The sequence below is a fragment of the Oncorhynchus gorbuscha genome, linkage group LG04, assembly GCF_021184085.1.
Source record: "Oncorhynchus gorbuscha isolate QuinsamMale2020 ecotype Even-year linkage group LG04, OgorEven_v1.0, whole genome shotgun sequence".
In the NCBI taxonomy this organism is placed as follows: Eukaryota; Metazoa; Chordata; class Actinopteri; order Salmoniformes; family Salmonidae; genus Oncorhynchus; species Oncorhynchus gorbuscha.
In genome coordinates, this window is record NC_060176.1 from 71,517,542 (window position 1) to 71,535,392 (window position 17,851).

Sequence of the window (17,851 nt, forward strand, 5' to 3'; positions counted from 1 at the left end):
TCTCTCTCTCTCTCTCTCTCTCTCTCTCTCTCTCTCTCTCTCTCTCTCTCTCTCTCTTCTCTTACAAATGTGCACTTAACACCTTCCTGCAGAAAGGCTTCTCATTCATCAACTCTGTTTGTCCCAGTGACAAGCGGGGCGCTTCCTGAATATCAATATCAGCTAAGACAATGCGTCGCTCCGCTCAGCCAGTAACCTTCAGCTAAATGTCATTCTGCTTAATCCTATTTGAAAATTAAACATTGAAAAACCTTTAGCGTTTCGTCCTGCCCCTACTCCCTCCCTCTGTTCCTTCATCCCTCCCTCTTCCCTCCCTCTGTTCCTTCATCCCTCCCTCTTCCCTCCCTCGGTTCCTTCATCCCTCCCTCTTCCCTCCCTCGGTTCCTTCATCCCTCCCTCTTCCCTCCCTCGGTTCCTTCATCCCTCCCTCTTCCCTCCCTCGGTTCATTTTGCGTGGCATTCGTAAATATTATGTTCTTCAAGTGATTGGATTGAACTGTGAAGTGTAATAGTCATGAGGTATAGCCATTGCCCCTCTCTCTCCTCCTCCGCACCCTCACCATTTCTAACTATACTGTGTCAGTACCTGGTGTCTTCCTCAAGGTATAGAGTTGTCATGAGGCTGACTAAACCTCCCCCTCCATCTCTCTCTTTCCTCTCCACCCCTCATACTCCCACTCGTTGGTCTGTCTATCAGCTGACAGTCCACTGGCTCGGTGATAGATACAGGGAGAAATGGAGAGAGAGAGAAAGACTAAACAAAGAGGAGAAGAAAGCAGAGATGTGCGAAGGGCCCCATGAATCAAACGCACATATTTACATAAACAAATCCTCCCCGTATAGACAGTAATTACCACGGTGACAGTGTGGCAGAAGAAGAGAAAGAAGATGTCTGATTCGGCCAGAGACAGAATGACTGAGGCAGAAACTCCATCAAAGTGCTCACATGGAGGGGCCTGCTCGCATGGAGGGGCTTGCTCGCATGGAGGGGCCGGCTAACATGGAGGGGCCTGCTTGCATGGAGGGGCCTGCTCGCATGGAGGGGCCGGCTAACATGGAGGGGCCTGCTTGCATGGAGGGGCCTGCTCGCATGGAGGGGCCAGCTCGCATGGAGGGGCCGGCTGGCATGGAGGGGCCTGCTCGCATGGAGGGGCCTGCTCGCATGGAGGGGCCTGCTCGCATGGAGGGGCCAGCTCGCATGGAGGGGCCGGCTCACATAAAGGGGCCTGCTCACATGGAGGGGCCTGCTCGCATGGAAGGTCATGCTCGAATGGAGGGGCCGGCTCATATGGAGGGGCCTGCTCGAATGGAGGGGCCTGCTCGAATGGAGGGGCCTGCTCGAATGGAAGGGCCTGCTCGAATGGAGGGGCCTGCTCGAATGGAAGGGCCTGCTCGAATGGAGGGGCCTGCTCGAATGGAGGGGCCTGCTCGAATGGAGGGGCCTGCTCGAATGGAGGGGCCTGCTCGAATGGAGGGGCCTGCTTGAATGGAAGGGCCTGCTCGAATGGAGGGGCCTGCTCGAATGGAAGGGCCTGCTCGAATGGAGGGGCCTGCTCGAATGGAGGGGCCTGCTCGAATGGAAGGGCCTGCTCGAATGGAGGGGCCTGCTCGAATGGAAGGGCCTGCTCGAATGGAAGGGCCTGCTCGAATGGAAGGGCCTGCTCGAATGGAAGGGCCTGCTCGAATGGAAGGGCCTGCTCGAATGGAGGGGCCTGCTCGAATGGAGGGGCCTGCTCGAATGGAGGGGCCTGCTCGAATGGAAGGGCCTGCTCGAATGGAGGGGCCTGCTCGAATGGAAGGGCCTGCTCGAATGGAGGGGCCAGCTCGAATGGAGGGGCCTGCTCGAATGGAAGGGCCTGCTCGAATGGAAGGGCCTGATGGAGCTGTGATGTGTGTTCTAGATAGGTAGAAAGCTCTGGGAAATAACTAAGCACTGTGTGTGTGTGTGTGTGTGTGTTTGTGTGTCTGTCTGTCTGTCTGTCTGTCTGTCTGTCTGTCTGTCTGTCTGTCTGTCTGTCTGTCTGTCTGTCTGTCTGTCTGTCTGTCTGTCTGTCTGTCTGTCTGTCTGCCTGCCTGCCTGCCTGCCTGCCTGCCTGCCTGCCTGCCTGCCTGCCTGCCTGCCTGCCTGCCGGCCTGCCTGCCTGCGTGTGTGTGTGTGTGTGTGTTTGCTGCATCATTGGGATTTCATCTTTTTGGTGTACATCCATGGGACAGGTTTCTGGATTGGAGGCAGAGTTTGTTTGCTTGAGAAGATGTGTTTCCAGGGACTGATCACTGAGGTTGAAGCAGCTCGTGTAAAGGCATTGGTGTCAGCATATTTTCTCCCAGTTCAAACAACAAACTTCAAATACTCCGATTTAGAAGAGAAGATGTGTTATGATTGCAAACTGTCACCAGAATGTGTCCCACCATGTAACAGACAGTACTGAGAGCATAGTTTGTTATTTGTTATTTCTGATACTTTCCCTACCAGGTTTTCTGTATTTTCTTATTGATGAGACAAGACAGAATCTTGTAGAATTAAACATGAAAATAAAAAACGATCACTTTTCTTCAAACTTTGAACACATTACACTGTTTTTTATCCCATCCCAAAACATTATCAACCGGGTAGCTATGTTTCAACTTTCTAATACATTGAGAGTAAACTAAGAGTGATATGTTGCTGTTTTTCTTATACACTCTTGGGAAAAAAAGGTGCTATCTAGGAAATAAAAGGGTCTCCATTGGCGAACCCTCTAAAGAACCCTTTTTGGTTCCAGTTAGAACCCCTTTGAGTTAAATGCAGAGTATATCCTATTCCACAAGGGTTCTACATGGAACTTAAAAGGGTTCTCCTATGGAGACAGCCGAAGAACCCCTTTGGAATCCTTTTTTTCTAAGCGTGTATATATTTTCCTGCAAATGAGTGACCAGTAGGATAAATACTGTGCACTCAGAAATAATTCAGGCCCTTTTCCACATTTTGGTATGTTACAGCCTTAATCTAAAATGGATTAAATCATTTCCCCCCCCCCTCATCACTCTACACACAAAACCTCACAATGACAAAGCAAAAACAGGTTTTCATACATTGTTGCACATTTATTTTAAAAAATGAAATGAAATATCACATTTACATAAGTATTCCGATCCTTTACTCAGTACTTTGTTGAAGCACCCTTGGCAGCGATTACAGCCTCGAGTCTTCTTGGGTATGACGCTACAAGCTTGGCACACTTTTATTTGGGGAATTTCTCCCATTCTTCTCTACAGATTCTCTCAAACTCTGTAAGGTTGGATGGGGAGTCTCACTGCACAGCTATTTTCAGGTCGGGTTCAAGTCCGGGCTCTGGCTGGGCCACTCAAGGACTCAAACTCCAAGCAGGACTCAAACTCCAAGGACTCAAACTCCAAACTCCAAGGACTCAAACTCCAAGCAGGCTGTCATGTGCCTTTTACTGAAGAGTGGCTTCCATCTTGCCATGCTGCCATAAAGGCCTGATTGGTGGAGTGCTGCAGAGATGGTTGTCCTTCTGGAAGATTCTCCCATCTCCACAGAGGAACTCTGGAGCTCCGTGAGAGTGACCATCAGGTTCTTGGTCACCTCCCTGACCAAGGACCATCTCCCTCAATTGCTCTGTTTGGCCGGAGGGGCAGTTCTAGGAAGAGTCTTGGTGGTTCCAAACTTCTTCCATTTAAGACAAATAGAGGCCACTGTGTTCTTGGGGACCTTCAATGCTTCAGAAATGTTTTGGTACTATATGGACTGTCTTGGAGCTATACGGACTATTTAGTAAGCATTTCACTGTAAGGTATTCGGCGCATGTGACAAATAAACATTTTATTTGATCTGAATTCCTTCAACCTCATGGCTTGGCGTTTGCTCTGACATGCACAGTCAACTGTGAGACCTTATGTAGACAGGTGTGTGCCTTTCCAAATCATGTCCAATTAATTTAATTGACCACAGGTGGACTCCAATCAAGTTGTAGAAACATCTCAAGGATCATCAGTGGAAACAGGATGCACCTGAGCTCAATTTCAAGTCTCATACCAATGGGTTTGAATATTTATGTAAATAAGTTATTTTTCATTTTCATACATTTGCAAAAATTGCAAAAAATATGTTTTCACTTTGTCATTACGGGGTGTTCTATGTTGATTGATGAGGAGTTTTCTTCAGTTAATCCATTTTAAGGCTGTAACATAACAACATGTGGAAAAGGCCAAGGGATTTGAAAAATGTCCCAATGCACCGTATATGATCATATAAAATACTAATAAAATAACAACAACAAAATGCTCTCAAGCTATTCTTTTTCTCCACGTGAAAAAGTGTGCTGCTTATATTTAGCATAATGCAATGAAAGCTATTATTTTCATATTGGTGTAGGAATTTAAGCCACTGCTCGTGTTTCTATTCTCAGGAAAGAATGAAAGCTGTGGTTTGTTTTGTCTTTCCAAAACAAACACTCACTATTCAATCACATGCTTATACATTGTCATTGTTGACAGGTGATATCTTACTTATAGAAAACACCAGGCAATGGAAAATGAAGGCTTCATCACAAATACTCAATAGTTGTTTTATGGAGAATTGCGCTTTGCAGGATAATGTGATTATTGACACATAAGCAGCAGGGAATTCCACAGAAGAGCTTATTCTAATGTTTAGGATAAGAATAAGCTTCCCCAGGAGTTATGACTCATTGATGTCCCTGAATAAAGGAAACATGTTTATTCAAACAGTAAACCTATGCTGCTTTTGGGATGTAATGTTTATGTTGGAGGATGAAAACTGCTTATAAGGCTTCAGAAACTATTCACACCCTTTTACTTTTTACACATTTCTTTTGTTACAAAATGGGATTCAAATGGATTTAAATGTCATTTTCTGTCAACTATCTTCACCAAATACTCTAATGTAAAAGAGAAAGAAAAATCTGAACATTTTTATTTTTAAATCATGAGAAATAAAACAGTATTCAAACCCCAGAGCCAATACATGTTAGAATCACCTTTGGCAGCGATTTCAGCTGTGAGTCTTTCTGGGTAGGTTTCTAAGAGCTGTGAGTCTTTCTGGGTAGGTTTCTAAGAGCTGTGAGTCTTTCTGGGTAGGTTTCTAAGAGCTGTGAGTCTTTCTGGGTAGGTTTCTAAGAGCTGTGAGTCTTTCTGGGTAGGTTTCTAAGAGCTGTGAGTCTTTCTGGGTTTTCTAAGAGTTTGTGAGTCTTTCTGGGTAGGTTTCTAAGAGCTGTGAGTCTTTCTGGGTAGGTTTCTAAGAGCTGTGAGTCTTTCTGGGTAGGTTTCTAAGAGCTGTGAGTCTTTCTGGGTAGGTTTCTAAGAGCTGTGAGTCTTTCTGGGTAGGTTTCTAAGAGCTGTGAGTCTTTCTGGGTAGTCTTTCTGGGTAGGTTTCTAAGAGCTGTGAGTCTTTTCTGGGTAGGTTTCTAAGAGCTGAGCTGAGTCTTTCTGGGTAGGTTTCTAAGAGCTGTGAGTCTTTCTGGGTAGGTTTCTAAGAGCTGTGAGTCTTTCTGGGTAGGTTTCTAAGAGCTGTGAGTCTTTCTGGGTAGGTTTCTAAGAGCTGTGAGTCTTTCTGGGTAGGTTTCTAGAGCTGTGAGTCTGGGTGAGTCTTTCTGGGTAGGTTTCTAAGAGCTGTGAGTCTTTCTGGGTAGGTTTCTAAGAGCTGTGAGTCTTTCTGGGTAGGTTTCTAAGAGCTGTGAGTCTTTCTGGGTAGGTTTCTAAGAGCTGTGAGTCTTTCTGGGTAGGTTTCTAAGAGCTGTGAGTCTTTCTGGGTAGGTTTCTAAGAGCTGTGAGTCTTTCTGGGTAGGTTTCTAAGAGCTGTGAGTCTTTCTGGGTAGGTTTCTAAGAGCTGTGAGTCTTGTGAGTCTTTCTGGGTAGGTTTCTAAGAGCTGTGAGTCTTTCTGGGTAGGTTTCTAAGAGCTGTGAGTCTTTCTGGGTAGGTTTCTAAGAGCTGTGAGTCTTTCTGGGTAGGTTTCTAAGAGCTGTTTCTAAGAGTCTTTCTGGGTAGGTTTCTAAGAGCTGTGAGTCTTTCTGGGTAGGTTTCTAAGAGCTGTGAGTCTTTCTGGGAGCTAGGTTTTCTAAGAGCTGTGAGTCTTTCTGGGTAGGTTTCTAAGAGCTGTGAGTCTTTCTGGGTAGGTTTCTAAGAGCTGTGAGTCTTTCTGGGTAGGTTTCTAAGAGCTGTGAGTCTTTCTGGGTAGGTTTCTAAGAGCTGTGAGTCTTTCTGGGTAGGTTTCTAAGAGCTGTGAGTCTTTCTGGGTAGGTTTCTAAGAGCTGTGAGTCTTTCTGGGTAGGTTTCTAAGAGCTGTGAGTCTTTCTGGGTGAGGTTTTCTAAGAGCTTTCTGAGTCTTTCTGGGTAGGTTTCTAAGAGCTGTGAGTCTTTCTGGGTAGGTTTCTAAGAGCTGTGAGTCTTTCTGGGTAGGTTTCTAAGAGCTGTGAGTCTTTCTGGGTAGGTTTCTAAGAGCTGTGAGTCTTTCTGGGTAGGTTTCTAAGAGCTGTGAGTCTTTCTGGGTAGGTTTCTAAGAGCTTTACACACCTGGATCAACAGTTGCACATTATTATTTCCAAAATTCTTCAAGTTCTGTCAAATTAGTTGTTGATCATTGATTGCTTGACAAAAATTTTGACAACAATTTTCAAACAGATTGAAGTCAAAACTGTGTATTTTTGGGCTTGTGTTTTAGGTTATTGTCCTGCTGAAAGGTGAATTCATCTCCCGGTGTCTGGTGGAAAGCAGACTGAACCAGTTTTTCCTCTAGAATTTGGCCTGTGCTTAGCTCCATTACGTTTTTTTTATCCAGAAAAACTTCCCAGCCCTTAAAGGGATACTTCCGGGTTTTGGCAAAGATGCCATTTATCTACTTCCCCAGAGTTAGATGAACTCACAGATACCATTTTTATGTTTCTGTGTTTCTCTGGGAAAGGAGATAAAAGTCCTCATGTTCCAAAATCCCAAAGTATACTTTTAACGATTACAAACATACTTATAACATGATGTAGCTACCACTATGCTTGAAAATATGGAGAGTGGTACTCAGTAATGTATTGTACTGGATTGGCTTCAAACCTAAAGGTTTGTATTCAGGACAAAAAGTTAATTGCTTTATCACATTTTGTACAGTATTATTTTAACTGCCTTTTTGCAATAGAATGCATGTTTTGGACAGGCTACCTTCTGTACAGAATACCTTCTTTTCACTCTGTCATTTAGGTTAGTATACAATGTTGTTTATCCATCCTCAGTTTTCTTTTATCACAGCCATTAAACTCTGAAATCCCTGAGCGGTTTCTTTCCTCTCCGGCAACTGAGTTCGGAAGGACGCCCGTATCTTTGTAGTGACTAGGTGTGTTGATAGAACATCCCAAATGTAATTCATTTCTTCACCATGGTCAAAGGGATATCAATGTCTGCTTTTTATACCCATCTACCAATAGGTTCCCTTCTTTGCAAAGCATTGGAACACCTCCCTGGTCTTTGTGGTTGAATCTGTGGTTGAAATTGACTGCTCGACTGAGGGACCTTACAGATAAGTGTATGTGTGGGGTACAGAGATGAGGTAGTCATTCAAAAATTATGTTAAACACTATTATTGCACACAGAGCAACTTCTTATGTGACTTGTTAAGCACATTTTTACTTCTGAACTTATTTAGGCTTGGCATAACAAAGGGGTTGAATACTTATTGACTCAAGACATTTCAGCTTTTCTTTTTTAATGAATTTGTAAAATTTCGAAAAACATGATTCCACTTTAACATTGTGGGGTATTGTGTGTAGGCCAGTGACAATTTTTAAAAATAAGTCAAGTTTGGGGCGGCAGGGTAGCCTAGTGGTTAGAGTGTTGGAAGGTTGCAAGTTCAAACCCCCGAGTTTACAAGGTACAAATCTGTCGTTCTGCCCCTGAACAGGCAGTTAACCCACTGTTCCTAGACCGTCATTGAATGTAAGATGTTCTGACTTGCCCTATTAAATAAAGGTAAAATAAAATGTAAATTCAGGCTTTGACAACAAAAGTGGAGAAAGTCAAGAGGTGTGAATACTTTCTGAATGCACTGTACTCTTGAAAACCGTGGGTGCGGGACCGTGCGGGCATAGGTTGGGAGAGTCGAAAGTCTGTAATGTTGTACTTCATTCTTCCAATGTGACGTGCCTTGGTGGGTGGAGCTGTCTCTTTAAATATTCCTTCCAGGCGGTTGTCTCGGTAACCCGGAATCTTCCATTTCTAAGATTCCTTCCTGTTCTGTACATTTTAAGGAGGCAGTGTCAGTGGATGCTGGATGATTGTTATTTGGACATTCGCTTGTTACGTGTTGGTATGTGATTCAAGCAAATTACATGATTGTAAAAGAAACTAATATATGCCATGCACACGTGTGAAACGAACGCGTTGCTCCTGGAGGTGGCTTCACGTGTATGCAGGCACACTCCCTGTCCCTGGGTCTAGGTTGTTTGGATACCTCTGCCTCTTGCACGCAAGTGCTTGCATATTCATGTCTAGCTATATTGTTTAGCTAACTAGCTACAGTAACTTACTAAAATGTCAGCGCCTGTTATTTCCGAAGTTAGCTACATGATATTTGCCACAACTTTCCTTTGCAGTTGCATGCTTCAACCCATAGCAGGTTAACTACTTAGCCTCATTAAATTAGGCTATACGGTGACCAAATGGTAGTTATGTTGGATACCACACCATGCAGTGTGGTTACGACAGTGGTGTCAAGAAATGCCACAAATTAAATAGTAAGCTAGGGGAACTGTTCTCTGTGTATTTATCTTGATAACTATTTTAAATGTATATGATTCCTTCTGCATTATTGTATGTATTCATTCCTTGTAACTATTACCACAAATTAATGTCCTGCCTTCACTAGTAATGTACCTATCTTTAAAATACAAACCATGTAGTTGTTCGTGTTACATTGTAACTAGTTACTGTTTAAAAAAACAATATATATAAAGAGGGAGCCCCATGTTCTGTTCCCTTCCATGTAGAATGACCTGCAGTGATCCACAAGAACAGCACATCCATGCTTACTCGACCCTGCACTTTTATACTGTTCATTTTGTGGATAACCATGGCCTAGATTCCTGGCCAGGAGGATAAAGAGAAAACAACTGCACTGAAAGGTAAGCAACTAGCTAGTTGGTCTTGGCTCCTTGTATAGTTGAGTGTGATTATGTGATTACTCACAGCTGGAAGGTAAATGTAAGCCAACTTGTATTTCTTGGTGTCCGTTGTGTTGTCTGAAGACTGGTGAACAGTTCTCCTACTGTCTGTCACAAGGGCCCTTGAATACTGGTGAACAGTTCTCCTACTGTCTGTCACAAGGGCACTTGAAGACTGGTGAACAGTTCTCCTACTGTCTGTCACAAGGGCCCTTGAAGACTGGTGAACAGTTCTCCTACTGTCTGTCACAAGGGCCCTTGAAGACTGGTGAACAGTTCTCCTACTGTCTGTCACAAGGGCCCTTGAAGACTGGTGAACAGTTCTCCTACTGTCTGTCACAAGGGCCCTTGAAGACTGGTGAACAGTTCTCCTACTGTCTGTCACAAGGGCCCTTGAAGACTGGTGAACAGTTCTCCTACTGTCTGTCACAAGGGCCCTTGAAGACTGGTGAACAGTTCTCCTACTGTCTGTCACAAGGGCCCTTGAAGACTGGTGAACAGTTCTCCTACTGTCTGTCACAAGGGCCCTTGAAGACTGGTGAACAGTTCTCCTACTGTCTGTCACAAGGGCCCTTGAAGACTGGTGAACAGTTCTCCTACTGTCTGTCACAAGGGCCCTTGAAGACTGGTGAACAGTTCTCCTACTGTCTGTCACAAGGGCCCTTGAAGACTGGTGAACAGTTCTCCTACTGTCTGTCACAAGGGCCCTTGAAGACTGGTGAACAGTTCTCCTACTGTCTGTCACAAGGGCCCTTGAAGACTGGTGAACAGTTCTCCTACTGTCTGTCACAAGGGCCCTTGAAGACTGGTGAACAGTTCTCCTACTGTCTGTCACAAGGGCCCTTGAAGACTGGTGAACAGTTCTCCTACTGTCTGTCACAAGGGCCCTTGAAGACTGGTGAACAGTTCTCCTGCTGTCTGTCACAAGGGCCCTTGAAGACTGGTGAACAGTTCTCCTACTGTCTGTCACAAGGGCCCTTGAAGACTGGTGAACAGTTCTCCTACTGTCTGTCACAAGGGCCCTTGAAGACTGGTGAACAGTTCTCCTACTGTCTGTCACAAGGGCCCTTGAAGACTGGTGAACAGTTCTCCTACTGTCTGTCACAAGGGCCCTTGAAGACTGGTGAACAGTTCTCCTGCTGTCTGTCACAAGGGCCCTTGAAGACTGGTGAACAGTTCTCCTACTGTCTGTCACAAGGGCCTTTGAAGACTGGTGAACAGTTCTCCTACTGTCTGTCACAAGGGCCCTTGAAGACTGGTGAACAGTTCTCCTACTGTCTGTCACAAGGGCCCTTGAAGACTGGTGAACAGTTCTCCTACTGTTTGTCACAAGGGCCCTTGAAGACTGGTGAACAATTATCCTACTGTCTGTCACAAGGGCCCTTGAAGACTGGTGAACAGTTCTCCTACTGTCTGTCACTTAGACATTTGTTTGCAGAGAGGACTCTAGTTTTTGAGAGTAGGAAGGACTAGCTAAAGGGAGAAATGTGCTTTGCCCTCTCAATCTCGAGCCTGAAGGCTACTGTCTTCTTTCTCTGCATATCCCCTTTGTCTTTCCACGGGTTCCATTAAAGATGAGATACACACTGCCTATGTTTGAATTGAGTATTTAGGATGCTTTCCCCTCTTTACCTCATGTAGGCTAAACATATTTATTTAGTTCATATGGAACAGCCCTGAAGAGTGTTGAATAGGCAATCTTCAGTTTAAACAATAACAAATCGTGGACCCCACTTCTGTTTTGGTTAATAACAGCTGAGAGATGAAGCTGGAGAAATGTAACCACTCTCAAATTCATAGACCGAGCTATGGATGCAAGAACTGACCATCCCAGATATCAGAATTATATCTGGAACAAAAATAATAAACAACAATTTCATTTTTTTTAACCTTTATTTAACTAGGCAAGTCAGTTAAGAACAAATTCTTATTTTCAATGATGGCCTAGGAACAGTGAGTTAACTTCCTGTTCACGGGCAGAAGGACAGGTTTGTACCTTGTCAGCTCAGGGGTTTGAACTTGCAACCTTCTGGTTACTAGTCCAACGCTCAAACCACTGGGCTACCCTGTCGAGCAATGAGTTACAGTTCATATAAGGAAATCAGTCAATTGAAATCAATTAATTAGGCCCTAACACATCTCCTTCAAATAGAGTTGACCAGGCTGATGATTGTGGCCTGTGGAATGTTGTCCCACTCCTTTTCAATGACTGTGCGAAGTTGCTGGATATTGGCAGGAACTGGAACATGCTGTCGTACATGTCGATTCAGAGCATCCCAAACATGTTCAATGGCTGACATGTCTGCTAAGTATGCAGGCCATGGAAGAACTGGGACATTTTCAACTTCCAGGAATTGTGTACAGATCCTTGAGACATGGGTCCGTGCTGAAACATGTGGTGATGGCACGACAATGGGCCTCAGAATCTCGTCATGGTATCGCTGTGCATTCAAATTGCCATCGAAAAAATGCAGTTGTGTTCATTGTCTGTAACTTATGCCTGCCCATACCATAACCCCCCCGCCACCATGGGGCACTCTGTTGACATCGTTAACATCAGCAAACCACTCGCCTACACAACGCCATACACGTGGTCTGCGTTTGTGAAGCAGGTTGGACGTAGTGCCAAATTCTCTAAAATTATGTTTGAGGTGGCTTATGGTAGAGAAATGAACATTCAATTATCTGGCAATACCTCTGGTAGACATTCTTGCACTCAGCATGCCAATTGCAAGCTCCCTCAAAACATGAGACATCTGTGGCATTGTGTTCTGTGACAGAACTGCACATTTTAGTGGCCTTTTATTGTCTCCAGCACAAGGTGCACCTGTGTAATGATCATGCTGTTTAATCAGCTTCTTGATATGCCACACCTGTCAGGTGGATGGATTATTTTGTCAAATAAGAAATGCTCACTAACAGGCATATAACCTGTTACTAACAGGGATATAACACACTTTACGTGTTGCGTTTATATTTTTTGTTTAGTGTAGTTATAGCCATGCTTTGAGGCTATACAGTATTTGGTTTACATTTTCATTACTCTTTGCTTATTTGAGCAGTTCTTGCCATAATATGGACTTATTGTACCAAGTAGGGCTATCTTCTGTATACCAGCCCTACCTTGTCACACAACTGATTGGCTCAAACGCGTTAAGAAGGAAATAAATTCCTCAAATGAACTTTTTAAGAAGGAACACCTGTTAATATTAATATGAAATGCACTCCAGGTGCACTCCACCTCATGAAGCTGGTTGAGAGAATGCCAAGCTTGTGCAAAGCTGTCAAGGAAAATATATTTAGATTTGTTTATCCCTTTTTCTGGTTACTACATGACTCCATATGTGTTATTTAATAGTTTTGATGTCTTCACTACTATTCGATAATGTAGAAAATAGTAAAAATAAAGAAAAACCCCTGAATGAGTAGGTGTTCTAAAACTTTTGACCGGTAGAGTATGTAGCAATTGCAAATGGCCTCTTTTTAATGTATTTTTTTGTTATGACTTCTAACCATCTCCAAGCACTCTGCAATAGCCTAGGTTAGTTTCCTTCTGTAATTTAGCCTAATTAGTTGTTGTTGTATATTATGAAACTGTACTAAGAGGAAACACTGTAAATATGAATACGTAGCCGTAGCTTATTTCATTTCTTTCATTCTGCTAAACCAACATAGTCTTCCCAGCAACAATTGTCACTGAGTTCAAGTCACAGTAACTGGAAGTCTTGGGATCCATAAAAACAAAACATGAAGAGATGTGGCTAGGCCTTTATCCGTTATGACTGCCTCTGTGTTTTCAGCAGGTTCTGAGTGTAAATGTTGCTAATATTGATTCTCTGTGTCCCTCCCCACACCTGGCCCAAACTTGTTGTCCAGAATAGACTTAGACGAACTAATGAAGAAGGATGAACCTCCACTCACTTTCCCCAAGACGCTTGAAGAGTTTGAGTACACTTTCAACGAGCGTAAGTCATATCATTTCTATTTTGTGTGGATGTCTTGCATGGAAATGATTGCTTTGCATTTAACATTACATGTTGTACACATCATTTAGCTAAATCTCGGATTTGAAAAGATTCCGCATCATTTGAATGCACAGGAAATCATCCTCATTTTGAGACCTGTATTAGAGAACCTGTCTCGGATTCTTCCATCTCTCTCTCTTCTGCTCTCTCCCTCTGTCCTGCACTGCTTTTGTCTCTTTCTCTCTTGCTCTCGCTCTCCTGCCCTTTCTCTCTCTCCTGCACTTCTCTTACTCGCTCTCTCGCTCCCTCCTCGTCCTCTCTTTCTCTGTGTGACAGCCTCTGCTGGCTGGCTATGTGTCCTGAGGAAGACATGTTGTGTACTCTACGGCCTGTCAGTAACCTACTCAGCCTTGCACTCAGTCTGACGGAGGATTTGCATAGCCTTGCTGCCCTTAAGAACAGGGCCGGGCTGCCACGGCTGAGGAGCCTGCCTTGGGTGTCTTCTTCACTCTCCAAGAATATAATTTCTATATAAAGCCCCTCCGGCTCAGTGCTGCCATGACTGGAGGGTATTCTTCACCAACACCCAAGTTAGCCCACGTCTAAATAGTGTAAAAAATATGACCATATTTAAGAGGCTGTATACAATTGAAACCGGTATCTTAATTATAAAGCTGATGACTTCGTCACAGTAGCCTTCCGGTTTTTCATTACTGGAAATCCAAGGTTATGTACACCTATTACGCTCCAGAATTGAGAACTGCATGCTAATTATGCCAGAAAAAGGGGAGAAATTTTGAGGAAACCTATTCCTCTGAGAGGCTGTGTTGTGGAGGCGATGGAGCTGAACTCTCATACACACACATGTGCGCACACCCAAGTGCACACACACACACTTAATTACAGTGCCTTCAGAAAGCATTCATACCCCTTGACTTATTGCACAGTTTGTTGTGTTACAGCCTGAATTCAAAATGGATCAAATTGATTTTGTTTCTCACCCATCTACACACAATACCCCATAATGACAAAGTGAAAACATGTTTTTAGACATTTTTGCAAATGTATTGAAAAGGAAATACAGAAATACTGTTTCTGATTTATATAAGTATTCACACCCCTGAGTCAATACATGTTAGAACACCTTTGGCAGTGATTACAGCAGTGAGTCTTTCTGGGTAAGTCTATAAGAGCTTTACACACCTGGATTGTATAGTGAACAAAAATATAAATGCAGCATATAAAGTGTTTTGTTTTCATGAGCTGAATAAAATATCCCAGATACTTTCCATACACACAAAAAGCTTCTTTTTCAGAAATGTTGTGCAGCAATTGGTTTACATTCCTGTTAGTGAGCATTTCTCCTTTGTATTCAGGACATTCTTTCAGCAAAATAAAATGTGCAGCTTTACTTTAGTGCCTTATTACAAACAGGATGCATGTTTTGTAATATTTGTATTCTGTACAGGCCTCTTTCTTTTCACTCTGTCATTTAGGTCAGTAATGTGGAGTAACTACAGTTCCACTTTGACATTACGGGTACTGTGTGTCAGACATTGACACAACATCTGGCCTTTGTCCATTTTAAATTCAGCCTGTAACACCACAAAATGTGGAATGAGGGGTGTGAATCCATTCTGAAGGTGCTCCAGGTTGACATAACCTTAGATTTGTTGTAATGAAAAACAGGAGGGCTACTGTGATAAAGTCATCATCTTTATAATTAACATACATGTATCAGTTGTATTAAAGCTTCCTAAATGTTTAATTCATTACATGGTCATATAATTATTTTCTGCATTGTTGGTAAGGGCCCAAAAGTTAGCAGTTCACTGTTAGTCTGCACCTGTTGTTTACAAAGCATGTGACAAATAAGATTTGATTTGAGACGCACACGCCTTGCATGTAGGGTTTCATTAGGATCCACTCTTCCTTCTGTTAAGTGCTACTGTTTTAATAGCTCACTTCTCGCCCCACTGTGTAATAATAGATTATTAATTTTTGCCGGGTTTGCCGTTGCGGAATAATTGAGAAAGTATGAGACCCTACGGCTATTTCGGTTAAGTACGTATACTTTGAGTATTTTAACTTTATGGGTTTTGCAGTCTTAGAGGTCACAATTACATTTAATACTGTTTTGTTGTTCGATATGTTGCCGTGTCAACAGCAGGATAGATGGTTTTGTTACAGTGTCAACAGCAGGATAGATGGTTTTGTTACAGTGTCAACAGAATGATAGATAGTTGTTACAGTGTCAACAGAATGATAGATGGTTGTTACAGTGTCAACAGAATGATATATAGTTGTTAGTGTCAACAGAATGATATATAGTTGTTACAGTGTCAACAGAATGATAGATAGTTGTTACAGTGTCAACAGAATGATAGATGGTTGTTACAGTGTCAACAGAATGATATATAGTTGTTAGTGTCAACAGAATGATATATAGTTGTTACAGTGTCAACAGAATGATATATAGTTGTTACAGTGTCAACAGAATTATATATAGTTGTTACAGTGTCAACAGAATGATATATAGTTGTTACAGTGTCAACAGAATGACATATAGTTGTTACAGTGTCAACAGAATGATATATAGTTGTTACAGTGTCAACAGAATGATAGATGGTTGTTACAGTGTCAACAGAATGATAGATAGTTGTTAGTGTCAACAGATTGATAGATGGTTTTGTTACAGTGTCAACAGAATGATAGATAGTTGTTAGTGTCAACAGATTGATAGATGGTTTTGTTAGTGTCAACAGAATGATAGATAGTTGTTAGTGTCAACAGATTGATAGATGGTTTTGTTACAGTGTCAACAGAATGATATATAGTTGTTACAGTGTCAACAGAATGATAGATAGTTGTTAGTGTCAACAGATTGATAGATGGTTTTGTTACAGTGTCAACAGAAGGATAGATGGTTGTTAGTGTCAACAGATTGATAGATGGTTTCGTTACAGTGTCAACAGAATGATAGATAGTTGTTACAGTGTCAACAGAATGATAGATAGTTGTTACAGTGTCAACAGAATGATAGATAGTTGTTACAGTGTCAACAGAATGATAGATGGTTGTTACAGTGTCAACAGAATGATAGATGGTTGTTAATGTCAACAGAATGATAGATGGTTGTTACAGTGTCAACAGAATGATATATAGTTGTTACAGTGTCAACAGAATGATATATGGTTGTTACAGTGTCAACAGAATGATATATGGTTGTTACAGTGTCAACAGCATGATAGATGGTTGTTACAGTGTCAACAGAATGATATATAGTTGTTACAGTGTCAACAGAATGACATATAGTTGTTACAGTGTCAACAGAATGATATATAGTTGTTAGTGTCAACAGAATGATAGATGGTTGTTACAGTGTCAACAGAATGATAGATGGTTGTTACAGTGTCAACAGAATGATATATAGTTGTTACAGTGTCAACAGAATGATATATAGTTGTTACAGTGTCAACAGAATGATAGATGGTTGTTACAGTGTCAACAGAATGATAGATAGTTGTTACAGTGTCAACAGAATGATAGATAGTTGTTACAGTGTCAACAGAATGATAGATAGTTGTTACAGTGTCAACAGAATGATATATAGTTGTTACAGTGTCAACAGAATGATAGATAGTTGTTAGTGTCAACAGATTGATAGATGGTTTTGTTACAGTGTCAACAGAATGATAGATGGTTTTGTTACAGTGTCAACAGAATGATAGATGGTTTTGTTTCAGTGTCAACAGAATGATAGATGGTTTTGTTACAGTGTCAACAGAATGATAGATGGTTTTGTTACAGTGTCAACAGAATGATAGATGGTTGTTAGTGTCAACAGATTGATAGATGGTTTCGTTATAGTGTCAACAGAATGATAGATAGTTGTTACAGTGTCAACAGAATCATATATAGTTGTTACAGTGTCAACAGAATGATAGATAGTTGTTACAGTGTCAACAGAATGATAGATAGTTGTTACAGTGTCAACAGAATGATATATAGTTGTTACAGTGTCAACAGAATCATATATAGTTGTTACAGTGTCAACAGAATCATATATAGTTGTTACAGTGTCAACAGAATGATAGATAGTTGTTACAGTGTCAACAGAATGATAGATAGTTGTTACAGTGTCAACAGAATGATAGATAGTTGTTACAGTGTCAACAGAATGATAGATAGTTGTTACAGTGTCAACAGAATGATAGATAGTTGTTACAGTGTCAACAGAATGATAGATAGTTGTTACAGTGTCAACAGAATGATAGATAGTTGTTACAGTGTCAACAGAATCATATATAGTTGTTACAGTGTCAACAGAATGATAGATGGTTGTTACAGTGTCAACAGAATGATAGATAGTTGTTACAGTGTCAACAGAATGATAGATAGTTGTTACAGTGTCAACAGAATGATAGATAGTTGTTAGTGTGAACAGAATGATAGATAGTTGTTACAGTGTCAACAGAATCATACATAGTTGTTATAGTGTCAACAGAATGATTGATGGTTTTCTTACAGTGTCAACAGAATGATAGATGGTTGTTACAGTGTCAACAGAATGATAGATGGTTGTTAGTGTCAACAGATTGATAGATGGTTTTGTTACAGTGTCAACAGAATGATAGATAGTTGTTACAGTGTCAACAGAATGATAGATAGTTGTTACAGTGTCAACAGAATGATATATAGTTGTTACAGTGTCAACAGCATGA

The 17,851-nt window shown here is 42.0% G+C and overlaps 2 protein-coding genes across 2 annotated transcripts in view; one reads left to right on the forward strand and one right to left on the reverse strand.

Annotated features, from left to right (window-relative positions):
- Window positions 1-1,049: 1,049 nt before the first annotated feature.
- Window positions 1,050-2,207, reverse strand: LOC124033047 (early nodulin-75-like). The gene is made up of 2 exons (XM_046344969.1): window positions 2,202-2,207; window positions 1,050-1,856 (listed from the first exon to the last, which is right to left on the reverse strand). The coding sequence occupies exons 1-2, from the start codon at window positions 2,205-2,207 to the stop codon at window positions 1,050-1,052; spliced, it is 813 nt and encodes a 270-aa protein (XP_046200925.1).
- A 5,988-nt stretch (window positions 2,208-8,195) lies between these two features.
- The window catches only part of LOC124033048 (cotranscriptional regulator FAM172A homolog), a 301,295-nt gene continuing 291,639 nt past the window's right edge, over window positions 8,196-17,851 (forward strand). The window contains exons 1-3 of the mRNA XM_046344970.1: window positions 8,196-8,309; window positions 8,989-9,123; window positions 13,039-13,127. Coding sequence (XP_046200926.1) covers window positions 13,058-13,127 — 70 coding nt within the window. The 5' untranslated portion in view covers window positions 8,196-8,309; window positions 8,989-9,123; window positions 13,039-13,057. The remainder of the gene's footprint in view (window positions 8,310-8,988; window positions 9,124-13,038; window positions 13,128-17,851) is intronic.